The sequence below is a fragment of the Schistocerca piceifrons genome, chromosome 3 (assembly GCF_021461385.2).
Source record: "Schistocerca piceifrons isolate TAMUIC-IGC-003096 chromosome 3, iqSchPice1.1, whole genome shotgun sequence".
NCBI classification, from domain to species: domain Eukaryota; kingdom Metazoa; phylum Arthropoda; class Insecta; order Orthoptera; family Acrididae; genus Schistocerca; species Schistocerca piceifrons.
Window position 1 is genome coordinate 680,444,919 of NC_060140.1, and position 20,825 is coordinate 680,465,743.

The window sequence follows — 20,825 nt, forward strand, 5'->3', positions numbered from 1 at the left end:
AACAAGCCACTGTAGGAATCTGCCAACTCATACAAATACCTGGGTGTAACAGTTTGTAGGGATATGAAATGGGATGATCACATAGGTTCAGTCACTTGGAACGCAGGTGGTAGATTTTTGTTTATTGGTAGAATGAAGTGGAAGCGCAACCCATTCTAGAATACTGCTCAAGTGTGTGCGACCCATACCAGGTAGGCCAAAAAGGGAAACTGAACATTTACAGAGAAGGGCAGCACAAATGGTCACAGGTTTGTTTAGTTCATGGGAGAGTATCAGAGAGATACTGAAGGAATAGAACTGGAAGACTCTTGAAGATAGATGTAAATTATCCCACGAAAGTCTATTAACAAAAGTTGAAGAATCAGCTTTAAACGATTACTCTACAAATATACTACAACCCCTTACATATCGCTCACACAGGGATCGTGAGGACAAGATTAGAATAATTACTGCATGCACAGAAGCATTTAACAATCACTCTTCCCATGCTCTATACGTGAACGGAACAGGAAAGAAAACCTAGTAACTGGCACAATGGGATGTATCTTCTACTTTGCTCCCCACTATAGTTTGCAAAGTATATATGTAGATGTAGATGTAGAGAAATCTGGCAGGAGGAATTACGAAAGTTGGTGCATTTAGACCAACCGCTGGTGATCCTCACTGAAATTTTCACATTAAGGAGAATGATACCTGAGAATTTACAGTGGAGGTTAATACACTGACCTACAGATTCTATGAAGAGTTTCTTGACTTTTAGAGGATTGATCAGGCATTGTGCCGTAAGCCAAGCTTACAATGAGCTTAATAATCAGCAAAACCATCGGAGAAATTACCATGAGAATAAAAATAACAGAAACTGAGGGAACAATCCACAGAAACAGAATAGTGACAGGAGTCATGATGACAACTGGAGAGGGAAAAGGGAAAAAAGTGGCGATAATAGGAATCACAGGGGTCCAGGGGGAATATAATTACAGAATGAACCATGACTAATGAATTAAAATAGAACTGAATAACAGAGGGCAACAGAGACAGAATTTGGAAAACTGAAATTTGTTCCAACTGGGGTCTGCACTGGAACAAGACATCAAGTAAGAGACACAGGGACAAGAGACGGGATAGTGATTATATGCGTAATAGTTGGGTTTTTTGTAACAATAAAAGCAAAGAAGTAGGGAAGAGAGGATATGTAAATGGAGGCAGTTACGGAAATTAACAATTTGTTTGGAAGCTGATTTAAACAGCATTATAAAAAAATGCTTAAAGGAGAAATTTTTGCAGAGAAACAAAAAAGCAAAAGGAAGAAATTAATACTGACGGTCTATTTAATGAAGGAGACAACAGTGTTGTGAATGTAGAGGAAAATAATGTTGGTTTGGCATTTATGTTAAATAATGAGCCAGAATCAGCTATGGAGATTGGGCAACTGAATGTGTGTTGTGATGTTGAGAATGAGAAGGTAGTTTGCAATAAAAATAATACTGTACTAAATGAAATGGAATCTATTTCAGTAGAAGTAAATATAAATTGGGTAGAGGCAATACTGCCAGAATCTAGTGTTTGTGTGAAGTTAACTGTGGTCAGGCAGTTGAATCTGTATCATATGATGATTGTGATTTTTGTAATATAGAGAATATAGCTGCATTTTTATTTTTATGGTCTGGCAATCAGCATTCATGGTAATTTTGTAATACGGTGGGGGGGATTGCAGCAGATAATTATGTTTTTGCATTAGAAGCTGTGTGTAACACTATTAATCCTAGTGATGTAAATTCTGTTGCAAATAGTATAAATGAAGAAGTGGGACAGGCACCTTTATTTGCTGAACCTTGGGAGAATAAGGAGGAGTTTGATTTTGATTATAGTTACTGGACAGTCAGGAACAAATGGGTTCAAAAGTGGACACCTGAGGATTAGTGAAATAGCACAGGATTTGAAAAGCACATTAAGAATGAGGAAATATTTGAATTTTCAGTCACAAGAGTAAGAGTAAAAAGTGCTACTGGGAATTACAGTAAGCCAGTAAGGAGATACATAGTTTTAGTTGTAAATTATTTAATGTAGCTTTTGTTGTCATGCCAAATCAGAGTGTAAATGTGGTGTTGGATGGACTTTCTGAATAAATATGAGGCAAATATATATTATAAAGACAAGGCACTGAAAATAAATGCTGAAGGGTGCAGGAAGAAAAATCAGTTTAAGAATGCCTTGACTTTTCCAAGGCATTCTGACCACTGATGAAATGGGAAGTAGGCAGTGAAAAAAGGGACAGGTGCAGATGAATTAGAAATGTGTACCAATGTGTATAGTAGATTATGGTTAGCTTATAGTTTGCTTTATTTTCTCTTTTTTTTTTGTACTTTTTTAACATTATTATGTATATGTGTTTGGTGTTTAGAGATAAGATTTTTGGTGAAGCAATGAGAGTAAGGCCACATTATGCAAACAGTAGTTGATTGTAGCCAATGTGAAGGTGAAATGGTGTTATATATAAGAAATGAGTTGTTTTCTGTTTTTAGGAAAAGATTTTGGGGGTCATGGATGTGTGCTACACTGTTGTCTTTGTATGGTGACATTCTAGTCATTTTGATAGATAGAACAATATGCCTATGTTATTATAATGTACAGAGGTTTTGGAGGGTTATTTTGCTGCAGGAATTTGTATATTTGGGGGGGATACGTTCTTTATGAAATTGTCAACTGTAAGAATTTTGAATGGGTTAACTGTAAGAATTTTGAATGGGTTAACTGTATGAACTTTGTTTAAAAGTGGGTGTTGAAACAATGAACTACAAACCAAGAAGAGAATAAAGTGAGACACAATAAGCTGCAATTGCTGTACAGTAATTAGATGTGTTAATTTGAATATGCAGAAGACCGGCAACAGCAAGCTTCGAGCTCCACACATTCTAAAGTAATGTGTGAATGAAACAAATCATATAAAACAAGTTTCATATGGTGTGTTGCCTTGGCTCCTATTTCCTGTTTTAATTTTATATGTTTCAGGCGAAACATATACCAATGCAAACATTCATATACAACATAGTTCTTATAGCGCAAGTAACGTGTTGAATGGAATGGGTAACACACTTAGCACAAAACAGAGGTTCAGAATAAGCAAAGCTAAGGTGTAACTGAATCTGAAAAGAAGAAATTGCAAATAAGTAAAATATGTAGGTACATAAGGATGTTAAAATTAATTGATTAATTGGGCAGATAAAGAATGAAATGAATATGTACTAGAAAGATTATGGAACACAGAACAAGGAACAGATTATTAGGTCACTTGTTACAGTACCAAGGAGTAGTTCACACAAAGGTGACAGAAGCAACAGCAGGGGGGAAATGGCAAAGACAAGTAAATATCAGAAATGTGTGTTGGATTGAGTACTATTACTATTATTTACTGATACACAAACTTTTACATTAAACTGATAATGGCAGCATATGAAACTAGTTATCAGCATGTTTACTACGCTCTCCAAAATAAACAGATGTTGTTCAGAACGATGCCTACTGTAGTTGCAAAAGGTTGTAGTCTTAGGGCTTTTACAAAGTATTGTTTGATTTGAAATCATTACTATCCAACATTATCACTTGGAAGATGTGCAGAAATTCCCATTTCCTAAGTTTTTACTTCATCTCCCAGATCCTCATATTTAGCCATCTTCTCATCTAAGCTTGTTTGCAGAGTTGGATAAGCCAGTCATGACAAAAGTGACTTGCTCAGCTTTGCAGATCGTTTATGTATCAAATTGATTGCACTGGATCATTTTGTAAGTTATTACTATTATTATTATTATTATTATTATTACTGTATGAATCACAAGTACATCTGTGAATTAACAGTAGTCTAAATTACAAAATTATATGCAGACACAACTGGCCCAAAACATGTCTTTGTCTAGTGACATTCTAGTCTTTTGATAGATGGAACAATACACCTATGTTATTATAATGAACAGAGGTGAAGTATCTTCATAAAATAGAAAGAAACAACACTGAAAGTGGAACTACGATGCTAAACAAAAGCTGATCTGTCTACCAGATGCTCAGTACTTAACTCTACAACATTAGTAATTTTCTTTCTTACTTGTATTCCATTCATGATTGTCATTTATGTAGGAGTGGTTTAAAAGAGAACCAAATGACAAGAACAGCACTGAAAACAATAGGAATGCTTTCTTGATTCTAACAATATTGCAGCAGTAGCCATTCCACTGTCACCCCTTTATACACAATTTACGGAAACCTACAACAGGTACTCTAGAAAATATGTTCATCCCTTCACTATTCATGAATTGACACAAACTGTTCTCTTCAGAAGTTGTGGCAATGACTTATCAGTCATAGTTTCATGTAAGAGAGGCTATGTGGTGAAGAGCAAATTGTATGACTTGGTGTAGCTCTCTCAACCATTCCTGTCCAGTGGCATGGACAGATGGATCCTCAATGGCAGTAATACTAGACAAATGTTATACCATTGTATGGTTGATGCCTGAAGGTTTCATCACCAGAAAAACTTTCTTCAGCACACCAGCCACTGATATTATTTCACTACCCATAAATAATTCTGATCTTCAAAATTCTGAGGAATGGTTGACATATCTGGAGGATTATAGCTCACAAAACTTTTGTCTTTTCTCTCTTTAGTGCTGTATTGGCAATTGATTCATATTAATTATATGTATCAATCTTTCCTTCTCATCCAAGCTGGTAATTCTCCTCTGACCCACAGTTGTGGTTGAATTTTCCGAAATCTACCCATTTTCCTAGACCTCTCCAGTCATTTTCCTTCACCCTTCTCCCTTCCCCTTCAACTCTTCAGCCTGAAGAAGAGCCACTGGCTCCAGAAGCTTACCTCTCTTTTTATGTGTGTGAGTTCTGCTGCCAACTGGTGAGTAGATTTTTTATCTATCCAATTACTAATGATGATGTGATCCCAAATTATGACATCAGTCAAATCTTCTCATCATCACAGAGTGTCTTTCTCTATTGTATGTTTGTGAAACATCACATTAACATCTTGGCTGTTTGGTGGATTCATTTTGAGATGTGTTATACCATACTAAATAACTGTTCAAGTCAACTGACTCTGTCATTCAGAAGATACTATGTCTAGTGTAAGACTGACAGCAACTGTCATGGTGGACATTATTTTGTATAAACATTCAGCCAGTGGATAACATAATGTTAAATGTTTACAAAAGCTCTCTAGCCATAGGAGCAAGCAAAAACTGTTCTCATTTCTTGACAATTGGTACAGACCTACAGTTTGAAATTTTGATAGCTACATAACATTATGTACACATTGGTGATAACACAAAAAAGCCTGGTAACTCTCGATATGTTGTGCAGATGTAAAATGGGCATTTCTCAAGAGGGAATCTCAGTCCAAAAATGAATAGTTTGGCCACTGTCGAAGTTTGAGAGTGGTGGCATCTATGTGTCCTCAGATTATGTCAGCTATCTTAATTAGTTATGAAACCTACATGCCACCAGTGTAAGGTTGATTCACAGACTGAACACATAGCACTCCTGTGCATGTGCTGCATCTTCTTACATCCATTACTCTACTTACAAGTGGGTTGTTGTGTACCAGTGCATTAATGTTGCTGATAGTTTTACAGCATGCACCAGTACACAAATTAAACTGACTGATATGTTGCTTACATAAGACAAAGTTAATGCCAACAGCAGAGTTGCTGCGCAATAGTAGGCAGAGAGGTTTACCAACAGAGATACTGCCCATCATTTGACATTTTCAGCAACTGACAAAAGATCAGAAAAGCTGCAAGTTCATAGTATATATTTTTCTCTTTTAGTTTTTCTCAAAATTTTAGCATTTACGTACAGCAATGAACATTTTCCATGGCTGTTACATTTTGTTGTACGTAATGCAGTACTGTGGAATATTAAGAAATTTACAATATACATGGTATCCTTATGAATACTGTATCAATTACTGTGACCTTGTGTCTAACATTAACTATCAAAAATAAATGCCCGCTATCCTCAGTCCTGAATGGTTGCCTCTGAAAAGAATGTTTAGAAGCACTTCAAAGTGGAACTGTCCCACCTGTGCTCTCAATGAGGTAGAAGTGGTTGGGCACATTTCACTTCTATGTGTGGAGAGTTGTCTGTGAACAAGAGTGACATCCAGTCCAGTCAACAGTTGTGGAGGGCTACACACAACAAGCACAGTTTGTGCAACAGCATTTATAGCACAGCATATTCCAGTAACAATTCCTGATGGCATATAAGTAGCACCATCTGGATGTCACAAAAACAAATCAATGGTTGGTAAAGGGGGACCAATATCATGGCCACCAGATCTTATACATCTTGATCATTTTCTACAAACTACAGTGTACGCTACTCTAGTAGTATCAGGCGATGATCTCATTGCATAGATAAATGTGAAATGAAGTCTGTTTAATTCAATACAAGCCAACCACCTAATATACTACAGATATCTCTCATCATCTTGTTATCACAAACTTAGAATCATGACTACACATAAGTATACACATATAATGCATCGAACCAGGAACATTGTGGTCTAATTGTTTTTTATTGAAAGTTAATTTATTCATGAGATATCAGGATTTGAAGATAATATAATACCATTAATATACAAAAATACATTATTCAAAACTGAAACATAAGAAAAACAGCCTAGTTAACTTTGTGGACAAATTGTTAACTATTCTGAGAAACCCCCTCCACGAATCCTGGACCTTGCCGTTGGTGGGAAGGCTTGCGTGCCTCAATGATACAGATAGCCGTACCGTAGGTGCAACCACAATGGAGGGGTATCTGTTGAGAGGCCAGACAAATGTGTGGTTCCTGGAGAGGGCCAGCAGCCTTTTCAGTAGTTGCAGAGGCAACAGTCTGGATGATTGGCTGATATGGCTTTGTGACACTAACCAAAATGGCCTTGCTGTCCTGGTACTGCAAACGACTGAAAGCAAGGGGAAACTACAACCGTAATTTTTCACACGGGCATGCAGCTTTACTGTATGGTTAAATGATGATGGCGTCCTCTTGGGTAAAATATTCCGGAGGTAAAATAGTCCCCCATTTGGATCTCCAGCCAGGGACTACTGAGGAGGACGTTGTTATCAGGAGAAAGAAAACTGGCGTTCTACGGGTTGGAGCATGGAATGTCAAATCTCTTAATCGGGCAGGTAGATTAGAAAATTTAAAAAGGGAAATTGATAGGTTAAAGTTAGATATACTGGGAATTAGTGAAGTTCGGTGGCAGGAGGAACAAGACTTCTGGTCAGGTGAATACAGGGTTACAAATACAAAATCAAATAGGGGTAATGCAGGAGTAGGCTTAATAATGAATAAAACAATAAGAATGTGGGTAAGTACTACAAACAGCATAGTGAATGCATTATTGTGGCCATGATAGATACGAAGCCCACACCTACCACAGTACTACAAGTTAATATGCCAACTAGCTCCATAGATGACGAAGAGATTGATGAAATGTATGATGAGATAAAAGAAATTATTCAGATAGTGAAGGGAGACAAAAATTTAATAGTCATGGGTGACTGGAATTAGATAGTAGGAAAGGGAATAGAAGGAAACATAGTAGGTGAATATGGAGTGGGGGTAAGGAATGAAAGAGGAAGCCGCCTGGTAGAATTTTGCACAGAGCATAACTTAATCATAGCTAACACTTAGTTCAAGAATCATAAGAGAAGGTTGCATACATGGAAGAAGCCTGGAAATACTGACAGGTTTCAGGTAGATTATATAATGGTAAGACAGAGATTTAGGAACCAGATTTTAAATTGTAAGACATTTCCAGGGGCAGATGTGGACTCTGACCACAATCTATTGGTTATGAACTGTAGATTAAAACTAAACAAACTGCAAAAAGGAGGGAATTTAAGGAGATGGGACCTGGATAAACTGACAGAACCAGAGGTTGTAGAGAGATTCAGAGAGAGCATTAGGGAACGACTGACAAGAATGGGGGAAAGAAATACAGTAGAAGAAGAATGGGTAGCTTTGAGAGATAAAATAGAGAAGGCAGCAGAGGATCAAGTAGGTAAAAACACAAGGGCTAGTAGAAATCCTTGGGTAACAGAAGAGATATTGAATTTAATTGATGAAAGGAGAAAATATAAAAATGCAGTAAATGAAGCAGGCAAAAAGGAATACAAACGTCTCAAAAATGAGATCGACAGGAAGTGCAAAATGGCTAAGCAGGGATGGCTAGAGGACAAATGTAAGAATGTAGAGGCGTATATCTCTAGGGGTAAGATAGATACTGCCTACAGGAAAATTAAAGAGACCTTTCGAGAAAAGAGAACCACTTGCATGAATATCAAAAGCTCAGATGGAAACTGAAATATGGTATCCCGGCTGAGACACTAGTTGAAATATGGTATCCCGGCTGAGACACAAAGTTGAAATATGCTCACTATTTTTATTTACTTAAATTTGGCATATTTCGTGACAGTACCTTTCCCGTTAAATGTTTACAAGGCGATATTTGTCTTGGCTTCAGTTGTCTAGTGGAAGTATGATTCCACAATGCAATTTTGTCGGCTGCAGAAATGACCTGGTTCAATGCGTTTGCCTCATTTTTGGTGCTTCAAATACCATTTCTTCAAATGTGGTTTCTTCTTAAGGTTTATATGAAACAAGTAGTAACATAATACTTTTTTTTTCCTTTCACTAACAAATTATTTATGACGGCGACCTGCACATTGTTCTACCGTCAACACACACCAAGAGTTAACTGCCGACTGACTACAGTCAAAGACAACTCTAGCGTCAAAGACATTTTACACAACACACAAGCTTCCACTTGTAATCAGTCTCTTTGCTATTCTTCAACACATTTACTAATAGTAATCAATATGCTTTCACTCTCAAAAATATAAGTAAATTAGCATATAATAAGGCAAATTAAAATAAAAAAATTCTGACAAAAATATAAGAAAACATTTACAATTTGGTATCGACAAATCCGGTACAAAATAACACATCTCCCAGATCCATTACAACTGCTCCCCAGGGCTTTTGTTGTTATGAACATATACAACAAAATTCCGACCACACTCAGTAATGGATCTGTATTACACAATTAGTACATTAATGATGCATTCTGATAACCTCTTCCAAATTTGGACTCTTTGAATCTGTGGACTTGTTACTGGCTGTTGTTACAATGATCCTTCCCCATCAATCTCATACACAAAAAATTCAAGTAAAGAAATTATTTAACATGACAAATATATATGGCATAAAACATACATGAGATATATTCTAAAATACAGCATACAGATTGAAAATAATAGTAAGGTAAAACTCATTTGCTAGAATAATATTAAAAAAATTTTTTTTCCATATTAATGTTAATTTCATTATGCTTACATATTGTACAATAAAAAATGTTACTGGACACATATATAGTGTAGTGTTTTTTCCTATATATTTGCCTTTTATATATTTTTACTTCTGATTTTCTTTCTGAATTTCTTTTACTCATGTTTTTTTTGTTTTGTATATTTTTTTTTGCTTATGATTTTCTTTTTAAATTTTTTTTATTTTTTTACTCATGTTTTTTTGTTTTGTATTTTTTCTTATGATTTTCTTTTTAAAATTTTTTTTATTCATGGTTTTTTTGTATTTTTTTTTTCTTATGATTTTCTTCTTTTAGTACAGCTAAAGATACATCAGTATTATCTAAATTTTTTGCAATTATTTATGTACACTTGCCTCTCTACTACAATATTACTACAAGTCACATTCTTGTGAAGAGTACTTTCGCTCCCCACAACATCAGTATAAAGAACAATAAATTGCTCATATATCATGAGGCTTTATCTAAAATTGGTTTTGAAACTTATACCTTTGCATGCATGTCATCACATGCATGCCTTCACCCACAGGGAAGACTTAGCTTCCAAAAATTAGAAAAATTCGGAAATGCTTACTATGGAGACTTTTTTTTTTGTTGTAAAAAAGTAAAAATAAATCTTTCTCTCATTCTTTGTTACAACAGTGTTTCTTCATCAGTTTCAATTAACATGTGACTTCAAATTATTAATTTATACATGCAAATATCCGTACTTGGTTGTACAGGTAGTTTTTTGTTCCAGCAAGCATATTCCAGTGGAGGACTTTTGTTTTAGATGATAATAGGTTATTTAAATTTTTGAAATTATGATTTCTGTTTATACATTTTCAAAGAGACAACATTCCTGAGACCAAATAATTTCTTTGACTTAGGGTACACCAAACGATAAGCATTAGGGTGTGGATTTTCTGACTTCAAAAGGCTCAATATAGATATCAAAGAATTTTTTAATTTCTGAAGTTAACATTTTTGATTTTTCATGAGATTTGACCAGAACAAGATCCCCAATTTTGAAAGTGGTTAATTTTACACTATTGTTATGTCTTTTATTCCTCTTTTCCCCTTGTTTCCTCATAGTTTCCCTGACAATATCTTCTCTCTCTTGCATAGTTAAAGGTGTACATTTAGGAAATTCAATAAGTTCCGATATAAGATTTGGAGGTCTAATATTAAACATAATCTCATACGGTGAAAATCCTGTGGAACTATGTTGTAGGCTATTCACAATATCTTCAAAATTTCGAATGTGCTCAAACCAGGTTGGATGTTTATGGCTACAATAGGTTCTACAAAGTCTCCCAATTTCCCTCATACATCTTTCTGCAGGATTGGTGGATGGAGAATAAACAGATATAAGAATATGCTTCAATTTTGATCTTTCAATAAACTTTTTCCAAATTTTAGAGGTGAACTGTGAACCATTATCTGATAATATAGCGAAATAATCTTTTTCAATTTTTATTATAATTTCATGGCTAGTAGCTTTTTTCACTGGATATAGTTTAATTAATTTTGAAAATATATCTACCATAACAAATATGTAACAGTGACCACCTTTACTCTTTGGTAACATTCCATATAAGTCCACTGCGATAAGATCTAAAGGTTTTCCGGAATAATGTTTTGCATCTCTCCACCACGTCTTTGATTGCTCACTTTAACTCTCTGACATTTGTCACAGGTTGCCAATTCTTTTCTTACCTTCTTTCCAATATTGTAAAAATAAACGTTTTCTTGTATCTTTTGAATGCGCTTCTGTATCCCAAAATGACCAAAACTTTCATATATGTAAATGATCAGCTTATCAGCATGTGCCTCTGGCCAACACAGTTTCCAATTATCAGAATCTACATCTGTTCTCCGAAATAAAATCCCCTTATGTAATTTGTAAAATTTATCAAGTTTCTCATACCCCTTCTTGCCTAGACATTCTTTGATTAATTTCCAACTTTGATCTAAATTTTGATTTTTTCTAATTTTGTTACACATAGCTCTAATTGTTTTCTCATTTTCCACCCCTTTCAGGTATCTAATTTTGAATTGCTTTTCCTCCTCTTTCAAAAATCTCCTTTTCTCCCCCAATTAGTAACCTCGAAAGTGAATCAGCTACTACATTCTCAGAACCTTTTATGTGTTTGATTTCAAAGTCAAACTGTTGCAGAAATATTGCCCATCTGGTCAATCTACTGTGGTATAATTTGCACTCTTGTAAGTAACTCAAAGCTTTGTGATCCGAAAATATTATGGTTTTATGTCCAATAAGGTAAATTCTAAATTTTGTGGAAGCCCAATGAATTGCCAAAAATTCGTTCTCTGTGAGTGTATAATTTTTCTCATGCTTGAGCAACATTCTGCTTGCAAATGCTATGGTACAATGTATCTTAACTCCATTCTCTACTCTTTCTTGAAATAACTCTGCTCCAAGCCCATAATTACTGCTATCAGTGTTCAAACAAAATGGTAAATTAAAAATCAGGTCTGTGCAATAAGTGTTGCTTCCTCAACTCTTGCTTAATATTATCAAACTCTTCCTGACAACTTTTATCCCAAACCCAAACAGTGTTTTTCTTAAGTAACTGACTTAAACATGGTGCATTCAGACTCTGATCACTTATATGTTTTCGGTAATAACCGCATAACCCAAAGAACGACTTTAATTGTTTTTTAGTCTTAGGAATAGGAATTTCTGAAATTGCTTTAATTTTTTCTGGATCTGCCAAAATTCCCTTGTCTGTGACAACATGACCCAAAAATTTTAATTCAGAAACTGCAAACTTACATTTCTCTAATTTCAATGTCATCCCCCCTTTTTTAAGTTTTTCGTAAACTGACTTCAAAATCGAAAAATGTTCCTCCCAATTTTGCCCTGTAACCAAAATGTCATCTACATAAATTATCAGTTTAGATGCAAGTTCTTGCCCCAGTACATGATCCAAAGCTCTTATAAATTCGGAAACAGAAGAATTTAACCCAAATGGCACAACACAATATTGGTAACTCTTACCATTGTACAAGAAAGCAGTATATTTTCTAGAATTAACCGAAAGTGGTTCCTGATGAAAACCCGAAGTTAGATCCAAACTTGACATATATTTTATATCTGTAAATTTATAGAGTAACTCATCAATATTTTCGGGATGGTCTGTCTGTCTGAACAAAATTTTGTTTAAGTGTCTAGAGTCCAAAACCAATCTTACTCCACCATCTTTTTTCGAAACAACTACTAAAGGATTATTATATGCACTCATACTCCTTTCTATTATATTACATCCTTCCATCTTTTTCAGCTCTTTCTCAACAGCAGGTCTTTTTGATATTGCAATATTGTATGGTTTCATGAAAAATGGTTCATGAGGTTTTACCTGAAGCTCACACTGATAACCTTTTACCCTACCAGGAATGTGACTGAAAACATCACTGTATTCCCACAGCAGATTTTCTAACTGTTGTTTTTGCTCCCCAGATAAATTTTGTGTTTCTGAAATTTTCAAGTTTACTAAATTCCCAAATTCAACTTCATCAGTATCAAATCTATGAATTTCAATATTCTCCAATCTATTTTCTTTTAGTAAATTGATACTGTCAAAATTTCCATTACTCTGATCACCAAGTGTGTTCACAAAATTTGTCTGAATGTATTCCCTTTCACTAGTTTCTATCAAAAGTTTTCTTCCAACCCAATCAAATGCTGTATTTACTTTTACTATACAAGTCATACCCAAAAGAAAATCCTCATTAAATTCCTGAATTACAAAACATCCATGTGTGAACAACTTGTCTTCAATTAAAAATGTCACTAAACCCTGGCTTTTTACCAATTTACTGCTCTTCCCAGTAGCACCTTTTATCTTTACCCCAACAACTGGCATTTCAACATAATCTTTCCCCGCTTTCGATTTCTTGTTTAACCTTTCAGATATTCCCGAGATCTCACTTCCTGTATCAATTAAACATTTACCAAGCCATGACCCAATTTAAACTTTTATATAAGGACTGCAAAATTGATCACTTTTCTCAGAACCTGTATCCTCATGTAATAAATCACTTTCAATTTCCCCAAACCTCTACTTATCAGAATCATACGGTATATCATTACATGTATTATTTGTCACAGTTATAAAATTTGCACTAGATACAAAATTGTCATCAGTACTCTCTATTATCTCAAATAGCCAAGAATTTTCATCCAAATCACATTATATACTATTGAAGTACTTATCCTTCAGCTTTTCAAAAATAAAATCTCTCATCTTTTTCCACCACTCAAGACATATAGTTTCACATACATTAATAAGCATCTTTCTAAAGTTCTTGTCAAAAGAAATAGTTTCACTGTTCAGCCATAGATTATTAAGAAATGTGTGTGTGTCATTAGTATCTGTAAAAGTTTCACTTAGGCTAGAAGTTATACATGTGTCATGATTATTTGTAAAGTCAGATTCTTTACCAACATCAAAATTCACACTTTTACATACACCCTGCTTGCGAGCCTTATTCATTCTGGTAACATCCCTGGGAATTTCTATAATATTCTCACTATTTAATCCATTTTCAACCATGTGTATACCCAACTCCCTATTTAAACTAATGAAACACCTTTCCTCAACATTATCACCAATACCATTACCATCATTATCAACTTTATCATCAACATCATTATCATTATACATATTCAGGTCATACACATTCAAATTATCCCCCAAAATATAATTTCCCCTTTCTAAAGTTACCAGATCCCTTTCACCAATATTTTCATTCTCACAACATGCATTCTCTCTTTCATTCACACACGTCTCTGAACTACTACAAATTACATCATCTGACAAAGTGTTGTTCTTTTCTGCCCAAGTGTAAAACTCTGTTAAATTAAATGAATCACAATTACTTTTATCTACTGTATGTTCTTGTGTACTGAAAATTTTATCTTTATCAATATCATCATTATTTTCCTCTTGAATTTTTTTCAATAAGTAACAACTAATAACCTCATGTGATAGGTTAGGTATGGAACTGTCATGTTTGGGTTTATGATAGTCACATCCATTGGTCCTTTCATCATGCTCACCTTCTGCCTCAACCTTGCAGACCTTCAAGGGGGCGTCTACTCGTTTTTTATTTCCTGAATTACAACTGGTTCCTGTTTGAACTGCTGATTGTGGTTCTGCCAATCTCTCCGATCAACATTTCTGTTCCCATTCCTATGCCAAACATTACCTGATTGTTGGTAGTTTCTATTGTATTGACCTCTAGCAAAATTTCTGTGATTTTGATCTCTAAAGTGTTCTCTATTTTGTTGATTATTTCCACGAAAATGTTGTTTTGGATGAAAATTATGGTCCTTCTATTGAAAATTGTTATATCCCCCTGAATTTTGACTGACACCATGATAATTGTTTCGTTCCCTTTTTTGAAAGTTGTCATTTCCCCAATTTTGACCATTACCTTTCTGAGTAAACCCACTGTGTGTTCTTGTTGTTACCCTATCCAACTTTTCAATATAATTGAGAAACTGCTCTACATTACTATCAGGACAATGAACTAAACTCAAGTGCATTGCTGATGGCAATCTTCTCTTTAAGGTATCAAGTTTGATCAAGTCATCCAAAGGTTTTGTTAAATGAATAAGTTTTTGAAGTTCACTTTTGCAAAATTGTTCCATGCTCCCATCTGATTCTCTATAGTTTCTCCCATTCAAAAATTCACTTTTGATTCTAGTTTGTTTAAGATCATCCCAAAAATTTTCCAGAAATTTTGATTCAAATTCTGAAAAGGTCATCCCCACAGTTACAATCTGGTTTGCCCAAGTCAAAGCTTCCCCTTCCAAGAATTTTTTCACAAATTTAATTTTCATATCATTTGGTGAGTGAGGTAAAAAACAATCCTTACAATACTGTATAAAATCAATGGGATGTAAGGGTCCATCTACCGAAAAGTGCTTCACTGGAATATTATATACAAGATTGCATGTGTTGACACTGTGATTTTTGCTTTGAAATTCAATGTCAAAACTTTCAAGTTTTTCGCTAAGTTCTTTGACAGATTTTTTGTTTTCTAAATCATTGCATTCTCCTTTTTTTTCTAGAGTAACCAAACGATTGTCAGTTTCTTTTTCTACATTTTTTACTAAAACTTGTGTGTTCTCATCCAAATTTTTAATTTCCCCTTTTATCTCATTAAAATCAATTAAATTTCTTTCCCTATCTACCAGTAACTCTCATTTTTTACAGTATTAATTTCATCGCTCAATTTAGCATCAATTTCATTTACTTTTGCTTCCACAGATTCAATTTTTTCCTCAACACTGCCAACTCTGTTCGAAAGATCACCCACTTGGGTATTGACTGCTTGGACTTGCAACAAAATGTTATCAATTTTTTCATCCCAGTAAGTCTTATTGCCATCAACTGATTGTTTAATTTCTTTCGTGAAATTTACAAGAAAACTTTTTAAATCAAATTGATCGGTTCTTTCTGTTTCATTTGACCTGTCCTGATTTTTGAAGTATATTAAATTACTACTTTCTACTTTAGGCACAACACTCCCAAAAATCTCATAAGTCATTGTGAAGAAAAAAAAATGTATACACAACAATACAAAACAAGATAAAAAGATTGTTTTAACAAAATACGAGGGTTTCGTGACTTATCTGGAACACTCTTCTACTGTTGCAAATCCACATTTTCCATCCATGTGATTGTTGACCAAAATTCTTGAAATTACTTCTGTCGTGAACTACATCTTTTGCCGAAACATTTCTTCTCCAAAACTTTTACTTCTCGATGAACACAAATACTGTAACACACATTCTGAAAACTGGTATTAACACACAAAAATTTTCTTCCTCGTAGCACTGTCGAAGATCACATGAACACAATATCCCAGCTGAGCCCCCAGTTGAAATATGGTATCCCGGCTGAGACACTAGTTGAAATATGGTATCCCGGCTGAGACACAAAGTTGAAATATGCTCACTATTTTTATTTACTTAAATTTGGCATATTTCGTGACAGTACCTTTTCTGTTAAATGTTTACAAGGCGATATTTGTCTTGGCTTCAGTTGTCTAGTGGAAGTATGATTCCACAATGCAATTTTGTCGGCTGCAGAAATGACCTGGTTCAATGCGTTTGCCTCATTTTTGGTGCTTCAAATTCCATTTCTTCAAACATGGTTTCTTCTTAAAGTTTATATAAAACAAGTAGCAACATAATACTTTTTTTTTCCTTTCACTAACAAATTATTTATGACGGCGACCTGCACATTGTTCTACCGTCAACACACACCAAGAGTTAACTGCCGACTGACTACAGCCAAAGACGACTCTAGCGTCAAAGACATTTTACACAACACACAAGCTTCCACTTGTAATCAGTCTCTTTAGTATTCTTCGACACATTTACTAATAGTAATCAATATGCTTTCACTCTCAAAAATATAAGTAAATTAGCATATAATAAGGCAAATTACAATAAAAAAATTCTGACAAAAATATAAGAAAACATTTACAATTTGGTATCGACAAATCCGGTACAAAATAACACATCTCCCAGATCAATTACAAAACCCAGTTCTAAGCAAAGAAGGGAAAGCAGAAAGGTGGAAGTAGTATATAGAGGGTCTATTACAAGGGCAATATTCTTGAGGACAATATTATGGAAATGGAAGAGGATGTAGATGAAGATGGAATGGGAGATATGATACTGCGTGAAGAGTTTGACAGAGCACTGAAAGACCTAAGTCAAAACAAGGCCCCAGGAGTAGACCACATTCCATTAGAACTACTGATAGCCTTGGGAGAGCCAGCCCTGACAAAAAACTACCATCTTGTGAGCAAGATAAATGAGACAGATGAAATACCCTCAGACTTCAAGAAGAATATAATAATTCCAATCCCAAAGAAAGCAGGGATTGACAGGTCTGAAAATTACCGAACTATCAGTTTAATAAGCCACGGCTGCAAAATACTAACATGAATTCTTTACAGACGAATGGAAAAACTGGTACAAGCTGACCTCGGGGGAAGATCAGTTTGAATTCCGTAGAAATGTTGGAACACGTGAGGCAATACTGACCCTGCAACTTACCTTAGAAAATAGATTAAGGAAAGGCAAATCTATGTTTCTAGCATTTGTAGACTTGGAGAAAGCTTTTGACAACGTTGACTGGAATACTCTCTTTCAAATTCTGAAGATGGCAGGGGTAAAATACAGGGAGCGGAAGGCCATTTACAATTTGTACAGGAACCAGATGGCAGTTATAACAGTCGAGAGGCATGAAAGGGAAGCAGTGGTTGGGAAGGGAGTGGGACAGGGTTGTAGCTTCGCCCCAAGGTTATTCAATCTGTATATTGAGCAAGCAGTAAAGGCAACAAAAGAAAAATTCGGAGCAGGAATTAAAATCCATGGAGAAGAAATAAAAACTTTGAGGTTTGCCGATGATATTGTAATTCTGACAGAGACAACAAAGGACCTGGAAGAGCAGCTGAACGGAATGGACAGTGTCTTGAAAGGAAGATATAAGATGAACATCAAAAAAAGAAAAACAAGGATAATGGAATGTAGTCAAATTAAACTGGGTGATGCTGAGGGTATTAGATTAGGAAATGAGACGCTTACAGTAGTAAATGAGTTTTGCTACTTGAGGAGCAAAATAACTAATGATGGTCGAAGTAGAGAGGATTTAAATGTAGACTGGCAATGGCAAGAAAAGCATTTCTGAAGAAGAGAAATGTGTTAACATCGAGTATAGGTTTAAGTGTCAGGAAGTCTTTTCTGAAAGTATTGTATGGAGTGTAGCCATGTATGGAAGTGAGTGGACGATAAATAGTTTAGACAAAAAAGAGAATAGAAGCTTTCGAAATGTGGTGCTACAGAAGGATGCTGAAGATTAGGTGGGTAGATCACATAACTAATGAGGAGGTACTGAATAGAATTGGGGAGAAGAGAAATTTGTGGCACAACTTGACCTAGAAGAAGGGATCGGTTGCTAGGACATATTCTGAGGCATCAAGGGATCACCAATTTAGTATTGGAGGGCGGTGTGGAGGGTAAAAATCGTAGAGGGAGACCAAGCGAGGAATACACTAACCAGATTCAGAAGGATGTAGGTTGCAGCAGGTACTGGGAGATGAAGAAGCTTGCAGAGGATAGAGTAGCATGGAGAGCTTCACCATACCAGTCTCTGGACTGAAGACCACCACAACAACGACAACAACAGTCTGAGAAAGTGATTTGTTTAGCTTATGTGTCCATACTGCATAAGTTATTAATTAATTAAGACAACATTTTAAGACGAGAATAATTTTTATACCATGTAATATTTCAAAATTCTGTTCGATAATACTGAAGTCTGAAATTTGCCAAACACGGCAAAGTTCTTAGAGTTCCCATATTTTGATTTTTATAGCACATGCTCAAATTTTAAACTTTTGTTAAATAAATTATAAATGGTTACCCTCTTAGAAGCCAGGTAGCTTTTAACTAAACATGAAGGTTCATTACAATACCAAAAAGTAGTGCCTTGTACACACACACACACACACACACACACACACACACACAAACAAACAAACAAACAATTTAACAGAAACATAAAACCAACAGGGGTCGCACAATGTTTTACATGCTTCAAATTAAATTCTGAAGTCACACCTTTGCTCGTTTCACCACGGGTGTCAGTCTCTACAATGCCGTTGAACATTCCGCGAACAAGTTGATCAAAATTTTGAACCACTTTCATTATGTGCTCAATCAATCAGTTTTACTGGGGTAAGAGGTGTTCTAATTTTAACACATGTAGATAACCTACACTTAAAACAGAACCTGATTTTTCTGTTGTCTTGTTTAAACTGTGAAAACGTCACTAAACAGTTAAGTGCAGTGAGTGGGTAAACAGAGTGGACAGCAGAGATACTAAGTCATTATGAAAGGGCTACACGCCATGTTTGTGGAAGACTGAATATTTTCCTTACTCAGAGGTATAGTAACTGCCGGTTCACGCCCGTTCACATTTATCTAGTTTTGCCCACGTTAAATTTGCTATGTTTGATTGCTGATTAACAGAGTTCATAGAAATTCATGAGCTATAATTTTCTCTCTCAAATATTCAACTTTCTTTGGAAAGTGTGATGAAGCATCAGATCTCAGCTTTTATACAAACATAGTTACAAGTAATGGACTTTGCAGAACTGTACAAACTAATACAACCTTTCATAATGTCTCAAATAAAGTGTAATAAATACAAATATTTGCATCATCAATCTATATGGTAATATAACTACTATTTCTCAAGGAAATACACGTGTATTGTTGGTGAGTTGAAGTTGCTGTTGAGTTGAAGAAAATCAATTCTTTTTATTTTTTTATTTTTATTTATTTATTTATTTGGGTAATTGAGGGACAAACCTCTGCCAGAGTGTCATCAGAAACTGGAATACTGGAAGCATCCAAGAGAGTGGCGTCATTTCTTAGCACTTGTACTTCCACTTCACAAGGTACCCCACTAGCCAAGATTGTAACCATCTGATTGTTACAGTCTTCATCTGAACCTAGAACCATAAATAATTATTCTATCTTCCAAATGATACAAACAGTTATATCTCTTTTTTTATAATTATTTTTAACTGTACATCTCACAAAAGTAAACATAAATTTCTCATGCATTAACCGAGGTCTATACAAAAATTATTGCTAAATTGATTTCTTTACAAGACTACATCTTCATTCAAACAATGCAATTAATAACTTCAAATTTTCTGTAAAAAAGGGTAGTACTGCATTAGAATGATATGTAAAAGCTATAAAATACAGAAATATTTTAAAAAACATTTTGCAATGCATTTAAATAACAGCAAAAATTTGGAACATGTAAGGACTATGTCTCCTTTCTTTTCTAATCTGATATCCCGAAACAGAATCACATAATCCATTCTCAAATGCATGTTCACTGATTTAAGACTTAATAATTTCAAAATTCACTACACAAGTATTTGATAATATTGAATGTGATTCACATATACCCTGGTAAACAAGACAAACAAGCTCAGTTCTCCAAATTTTTTTGCCATAAAGTTATGATACATAACATCAAAATTCCAGGGCAGGCAATGTTTAGCAGGCAACAGTGATTCGAGTTTCATGCCCAGCCAGAGAGTTGATATGGAGGAAAGGTCAGAGGCACTAAGGTTTCATACTACATCTACATCTACAGCCATACTCCGCAAACCACCTGACGGTGTGTGGCGGAGGGTACCTTGAGTACCTCTATCGGTTCTCCCTTCTATTCTAATCTCGTATTGTTCAGGGAAAGAAGGATTGTCGGTATGCCTCTGTGTGGGCTCTAATCTCTCTGATTTTGTCCTCATGGCCTCTTCACGAGATATACGTAGGAGGGAGCAATATACTGCTCGACTCCTCGGTGAAAGTATGTTGTCAAAA

At 35.1% G+C, this 20,825-nt stretch overlaps 1 protein-coding gene across 3 annotated transcripts in view; it reads right to left on the minus strand.

The window, feature by feature from the left end:
- Positions 1–20,825, minus strand: part of LOC124787986 (uncharacterized protein C2orf42) — a 235,488-nt gene that overhangs the window by 107,443 nt on the left and 107,220 nt on the right. For all 3 annotated transcript variants that reach the window (XM_047255017.1, XM_047255015.1, XM_047255016.1), the window contains one exon: positions 19,794–19,936. In XM_047255017.1, coding sequence (XP_047110973.1) covers positions 19,794–19,936 — 143 coding nt within the window. The remainder of the gene's footprint in view (positions 1–19,793; positions 19,937–20,825) is intronic.